The 7,204-nt window shown below is 45.3% G+C and overlaps 1 protein-coding gene across 1 annotated transcript in view; it reads right to left on the reverse strand.

Annotated features, from left to right (window-relative positions):
* Positions 1-5,668: 5,668 nt before the first annotated feature.
* Positions 5,669-7,204, reverse strand: part of aqp9b (aquaporin 9b) — a 17,290-nt gene continuing 15,754 nt past the window's right edge. The window contains exon 6 of the mRNA XM_012819383.3: positions 5,669-7,133. Coding sequence (XP_012674837.1) covers positions 6,965-7,133 — 169 coding nt within the window. The 3' untranslated portion in view covers positions 5,669-6,964. The remainder of the gene's footprint in view (positions 7,134-7,204) is intronic.

Here is a 7,204-nt window from a genome sequence, read left to right on the forward strand (position 1 = left end):
GACCTCAAGTGGGAGCTAAACATCATCTCCCTCACCAACAAGGCACATCAGAGGATGTACTTCCTGCGGCAGCTGAAGAAATTCAACCTGCCAAAGGCAATGATGGTGAACTTTTACACCTCCATCATTGAGTCCATCCTCACCTCCTCCATCACCATCTGGTACGTTGCTGCCACTGCCAAAGACAAAAGCAGACTGCAGCGTGTCATTCGTTCTGCGGAGAAGGTGATTGGCTGCAATTTGCCATCTCTCCAGGATTTGTATGCATCCAGGACCCTGAGGCGTGCAGGGAAGATTATGGCTGATCCCTCCCACCCTGGACACAAACTCCTTGTGCCACTCCCCTCCGGCAGAAGGCTGCGGTCCATCAGGACCAAAACCTCTCGCCACCTGAGCAGCTTCTTCCCGTCTGCGGTTGGCCTCATCAACAAGGCCCGGGACCCCCGCCCCCCAACACGGACTCTAATCCCTTTTTTGCACACTCCTGCTGTAACTTAATATGTGTATTGTTTATTGTTTATTGTGTATGTTTATTGTTTGCACCAACGTACCACAACAAATTCCTCGTAGGTGAAAACCTACTTGGCAGTAAAAACCTTTCTGATTCTGATTCTGATTCTGATGATAACTTCACCTGTGGTTATGCGGTCTCTGTGTGTGTATGTGTGCATTTGTGCGTGACCAGGTGAGACTGAAGCGAAATTAATACTACTCCGAGCCCTCTCCGGGCAAACCTCGGAGAGGCTCTCGTACGGGATAGTTCGAAAAATTAGGAGGCGTCTCTCTGAGGTGCTCGGAGAGAGCGGTTAAAATCGGAGCGGCGTTCCCTGTGTCCGACTCTGTGAAATCGGAGTAGTATAAATTTCGCTTGAGAACTTGAAGGACAAACATGATTACTTCACCTGTGGTTATGCCGTAAGTCATCCCGTTCTCCTCCCATCCCAGCCCAGACCAGACCAGACTACAGTCAGAGAGAACACTAACGAGAGATTGACTCATTGATTAGTGTTGTATTGACTCATTGATTAGTGTTGTATTGACTCAGTCTAATGCTGAGTTCAGGTGGGCTAGGGGGCTATGATGAGTGTGCAGTTTGCATTGGGTAAATATGCTCAGCAAACACGCAGAACCTTTTAGAGAGCCCTTGCTGTTTGCTGTTCCCAGACCCCTCTAAGGCACTGAGATACAGTCATACATGCTGGGGTGAGGGTGGGGGGTGGGTGGTCCCCACAAGGAACCCATAAGCACTCCCCCCCCCCCCCAAACACACACACACAAACTGTCAGTCGGTAGGTACACCCAGCAAAGACCCTTTAGACAGCCATCCTGCAGACCCCAGGAGACAGGAGAGTTGCCCATCAAGCTAAGACATGAAAACAATCCTACCTGAGTGATATCTCAACAATAACCCCCGAACGGTCATATTTGTAATACATGTGTTCTTCACTGGTAGAAGTATAGTTAACACACACATACTGACTCACACAAGTACTGATCATGATAGGGTTAACATTGTGTGTGTGTGTGTGTGTGTGTGTGTGTGTGTGTGTTTAATTTACCCAGGGTTCATGTCCACCCTGAGTCATTGTTTATCTTTGCTCAGGCTGACCCAGATTTCCCACTCCCACACACACCTGCAGAGTCCCACACACACCTGCAGAGTCCCTCACACACCTGCAGAGTCCCCCACACACCTGGAGACTCCCTCACCCACTTAGAGAGTCCCACACACACCTGCAGACTCACACACACACCTCCAGTCCCACACACACCTGCAGAGTCCCTCACACACCTGCAGAGTCCCCCACACACCTGGAGACTCCCTCACCCACTTAGAGAGTCCCACACACACCTGCAGACTCACACACATACCTCCAGTCCCACACACACCTGGAGACCCACCAATGTGGGCTGGTCTTGGGCCTGTGGTGAAGTGAGATGGATCCTGATCCTTTAGACACGCAGATTAAGGGGGAAGCATGACGTGTGTGTGTGTGTGTGCCAGTATGTGTATGTGTATGTGTATGTGTGTGTGTGTGTGTGTGTGTGTGTGTGTGTGTGTGTGTGTGTGTGTGTGTGTGTTTGTGTGTGCGTGTATGTGCATGTATGTGTTTGTGTGTGCGTGTATGTGCATGTGTGTGCGTGTGTGTGTGTATGTATGTATGTATGTATGTGTGCGTCTGTAAGTGTATTAGTGCTTGTGTGAGGGTGTGTGTGTGTGTGTATGCTTGGTGTTACTGTCTCTCGATTATGTTAACAGGGTCATCTGGCCTGAATAAGTGCTCTGGTTGTTGTTAAGCTTGTTGTGTGTGTGAATGTCTGTGAGTGTGTGTATGTGTATGTTTGTGTGTGTCTGTGTGTGTTTGTGCGTGTGTGTGTATGTCTGTGAGTGTGTGTATGTGTGTCTGTATGTGTGTGCATGTGTGTGTGTGTGTGTGTGTGTGTGTGTGTGTGTGTGTGTGTGTGTGTGGGTACATATGCGTTACTGTCTCTCAATTAGGTGAACAGGTTCATCTGGCTCTGGTTGTGGTTATGCTTGTGTGTGTGTGTGTGTGTGTGTGTGTGTGTGTGTGTGTGTGTGTGTGTGTGTGCTTATTGTGTGTGTGTGTGTGTGTGTGTGTGTGTGTGTGTGTATGCTTAGTGTTACTGTCTCTCGATTAGGTTAACAGGGTAATCTGGCCCAAATAAGTGCTCTGGTTGTTGTTATGCTTGTTGTGTGTGTGTGTGTGTGTGTGTGTGTGTGTGTGTGTGTGTGTGTGTGTGTGTGTGTGTGTGTGTGTGTGTGTTCATCTTCCCTCGACGAGGTGAACAGGGTAATATGGCCTGAATAAGAGCTGTCTTTGTGGTTATGGCTATTGTGTGTGTGTGTGTGTGTGTGTGTTCATCTTCCCTCGACCAGGTGAACAGGGTCATCTGGCCCTGAATAGGAGGTTTGTGGTTATGCTTGTTTTTGTGTGGGTGTGTGTGTTTGCTCCTTCACTCCCAACCAGGTGAACCAGGGCAGCTGATGTAAGCATGGACCTCTGGTTGTTGTTGTTGTGTGTGTGTGTGTGTGTGTGTGTGTGTGTGTGTATGTGTGTGCGTGCGTGCGTGTGTTTCTCAACACTGATGCCAGGAAATCCTCAGATGATAGAGAGAAAGAGAGAGTGAGGCCAAATGCAGATGGAAAAAGAAAGAAGGTGAGAAAAAGGGAGTGATACAGGGAGAAAGAGAAAATGACAGGAAGTTACAGGGAAAAATGTTCCTACACACAGAGGAGAGTCCTCTCATTCATGATGCATAACTCCCAGTCAAAATTGTGTGTGTGCGTGTGTGTGTGTGTGTGAGTGTGTGCATGTGTGCGTGTGTGCGTGTGTGTGTGTGTGTGTGTGTGTGTGTGTGCGCAGCAGATGGGTTATTCAGAGTACATGAAGTAAACACAGCTTTCCCTTCTTCTTCTACTTTTGTCAGACTGATGCAACATTACTAACAATTAATGAGTGAGAGAGAAGGAAGGAAAGAGCTGGGGAACAACAGAGGTAGAAGGAAAGAGAGAGGTAGCGAGAAGGAGTAGGAGCAGATAAGAAAAGAGGAACGAGGGAAAGAGGGGAGAGAGGGAGAAAAAGAAGTGAGACAAGGAAAGAAAATAAGGGATGGAGAGAGAGAGAGGGAAAGAGTGGGTAAGAAAATGGAGAGAGAGAGAGAGGTTGATTATCTTCATGTGAATATTTGATGGTTCTGTGAGTGAACGTCAGCCAGCACCGAGAGGAACAAGAACCACAGGAACGACAGGAACTACACATCAAAGATTTATTTCAGTCAAATCTACAGAAAGTCAATTACAAAACAGGTTTATACAAACAGGATACAGAGTTCAGCTTCCAGCAAAGAGAGGAATTCAAATGAAACAGTGATTTAGAAAAGAAAAGAAACAGGAAGGAAGAAACAGAAATGAGCTCTGGGAAAGATAACAGGTGACTTGGGACCAGACAGGACCAAGTCCTGAACCTGGATCTGATGTGGTTCTGGCAGCTCTTTTTCAAATACAGGCCAGAACCAGCAGAACATTTGGGTCCAAACTGAGCTCATGTGGTGACAGTAAAATCATGATGTGGCTAAAAGCACAAGAGCATCAGCTTACTGAAGCGAAGGGAAAGCCAGCTGCTCAGACCAACTAGCATCATCAACTCCCAATCAGGAAAGATGAACAGAAATATGCCCATATAAGAGCATGTAACGCCCCTACTGCTGTGCTTCACAGTTTGCAATCATAAGTGCATCATTTGTCTAATTTTAATTAGTTTTTTTAATTAATTTAAATTAAAATAAATTAATTCATTCATTCAAATGTTTTAGTCATACTCAATATGATCAATATAATCATAGTTCTGGTATTATTGTTGTTTTTTTATTATTATGAATTGGTTATTTTACTTTAAATTGATACTTAAAGTAACACTATGCAACAATTTAACACTTTTTGAGGTATGGTTTTATAGGCGTCTAGTTTAGGTACCATCCTCAAATTCATTTTGATAGCATATGGTCATGTGAAGGACAGATAAACACCTGTGTCTTCCCCACTAGCCATCCAGGATATGCCCTATGTAGTTCTGTGTAAAGGGCTGGTACACCCTGCAAAAATGGAAGAAAAGCTTTCACACGCATGACATTGCCAGCTAAACTGCCAAAAGACACCAGTTAGTGTGTTGGAAAGCTTCTATCAGTGTCAGCTGGGCTGTTGGTGGTGTTTGCAAGGTTTTTGCATGCCTTTTATGTAGTTAGCTTACTAGTTTTTGAACAGAACTCCGTATTGCTGCTTTAATATTGTTTCTTTAATCATTTTTTTCATTATGCATTATGTAATGTTTTTTCTAATGTTTTGTAAATCGCTTTGGACAAAATCGTCTGCTAAATACCGTAACTATGGCTACCGTGCATTATGACGGTGGTTCTAATGAGCGTTCTAGAGTAGCGTAGCTGGTTCCCTTAAGGTTACTAAGACTAAAGTGCCACCCTTGTGCTTCCACCCACTCTTGTTATTGGCATGAACCCCGGTTCTATTGTACCTCGCGGGTTTAAAAACATCCAATTACGGATGGCTGAATTATGAAATCAAAACAAAATGAAATCTCAGCGCTGTTGGGTGCATCTGTAATGTCAGTGTGTTTGAATACAATTAGAATAGAATAGAATAATAGTGCTCAGATCAACACAACATAAAGAGTGTGAAGGGCTTCTCTCTTCTCTCTTCTCTCACACAGTGGTGCTCACACTGGAAATGCTGTTTGTGAGACAGATGTGTACACGTTTGTGTGTGGTTGTGTGTGAGAGAGAGAGATGTGTGCACGTTTGTGTGTGTGTATGTATGTGTGTGTGTGAGAGAGAGAGAGAGAGAGAGAGAGAGAAAGTGGGATCATCATGCAACACTCTTTCCATGCTGTGTGTGTGTGTGTGTGTGTGTGTGTGTTTGCACGTATGCGTGTGTGTGTGTGTGTTCCTCTACTGAGACACATCACATTTTCCAAGAGAGCCTTGATGTTTCCTGTGGTTATGTAAGAAAGAGAGGGTATCCGATAGAAATGAATAAATAATGATCCTGTGTCCAAACCCATGAGAAGGATAGAGGGAGAGAAAGAGGGGTGGATAGTGAGATAGAAAGGAGAAGTGAAGAGTGTGTGAGTGAATGTGTGTGTGTGTGTGTGTGTGTGTGTGTGTGTGTGTGTGTGTGTGTTTGTGTGTGTGTTCATCTCTACAACATTAAGGTTGATTCGGCCTGCGTTGCCTGAGGATAAACAACATGAAGAAAAACTGGCTCCGTCACTCTCTACTCTACTGTAATAAATCTCTAGGGGACCTCACACACACACACACACACACTTCTATGTGGCTGCTTTAGACAAACAGCACACAAATGTCTATGAGTGACTTCAGAAGAATACCACACACACGCACACACACACACACACACACGCACACACACACATCTTTCTCTGTGCAGCCTCTTTAGATGAACACACACAAACACACACAGATGTGAAAAATTGATGGTCTGTTGGAGTAATGCAGAGTCTCCTGACAGTTCCATCCCATAATATCTAAAAATACCTGTGAGGCAGCTGTGGTGTGTAGTTTTGCCGTTTCCACGGTTTCACTCATTGAAAATGAATGGCCTCTGGCTACTAATGGCTTAGCTGGGTCTTACCCTGACTGTGGCTACTTGGAGGGAGCAGCCAGTCACCAGAGAGAGATAAATAAATAAATATAAACTCATACGGCAGGACTATGTTCCCCCATGTAACACACATAGATGCTGCAAGCTCAGGCATCATACTATCAGGCACATACTGTGTGTACAACCTTTGCCACATCTGACCCCTCTGACGGACGCCTGTCATCAGAAATCATGAAAAAAAAAAAACATCAATGGTTGACTAATAAATTGACCAATCACTAGCATGCATAATGCATGTAATGTAATGGCATGGGTGGAAGTGCATCCATCCAAATGTTCCCCTGCTATGCAACACAGCGCTGGCTTGTTCTGTTGGGTTAGATGTGGGGCAGAAAGTACAAGCACTAGCAAAAGTGGAAACAGACGTTTTTTTTCAAATGTGCCCGAGGACTAGAAGCGTGTGCTGAGTGTGTGAGTGAGAAAATTCACCTGGAGGACTGGAAAAGAACTGGTGCTCTGTTGCAGAGGTACATTTACGAAATGAACAGAGTTCTGTCATTTTGGAGAGAGTGAAAGAGAGAGGGATAGAGAGAGGGAGTGCAAAAGAGGAGAGAAAGATAGCTCAGCTGTATAGTTTAACAAAGTTGTAAATTGTGTCTGATCTGTGAAATGCTGATGTGTGTGTGTGTGTGTGTATATGTATATCATTAGCCGTCTGTAGGTATAGCACACGTTGTATGTGTGTGAGTGTGTGTGTGTGTGTGTGTGTGTGTGTGTGTGTGTGTGTGTGTGTGTGTGTATGTTTTGTGTTTAGCTCATGGTGATGATCTCGTATTTGTCCTTGACGTTGTTCTCGTCCTCTGTGTGCCTCTGTGGTTCGGGATGGTGCAGCTCGATGAGCAGGAAGTAGATGCTGGCTCCCACCACACCCCCAACCAGAGGACCGGCCACAGGGATCCACCACCAGCAGTTCCCAGCACTGCACAGAGGAAACACACACACACACACACACACACACACACACAGATGAACCCACACATGCAAACAGAG

This window comes from Clupea harengus, chromosome 20 (genome assembly GCF_900700415.2).
Source record: "Clupea harengus chromosome 20, Ch_v2.0.2, whole genome shotgun sequence".
Classification (NCBI taxonomy): Eukaryota; Metazoa; Chordata; class Actinopteri; order Clupeiformes; family Clupeidae; genus Clupea; species Clupea harengus.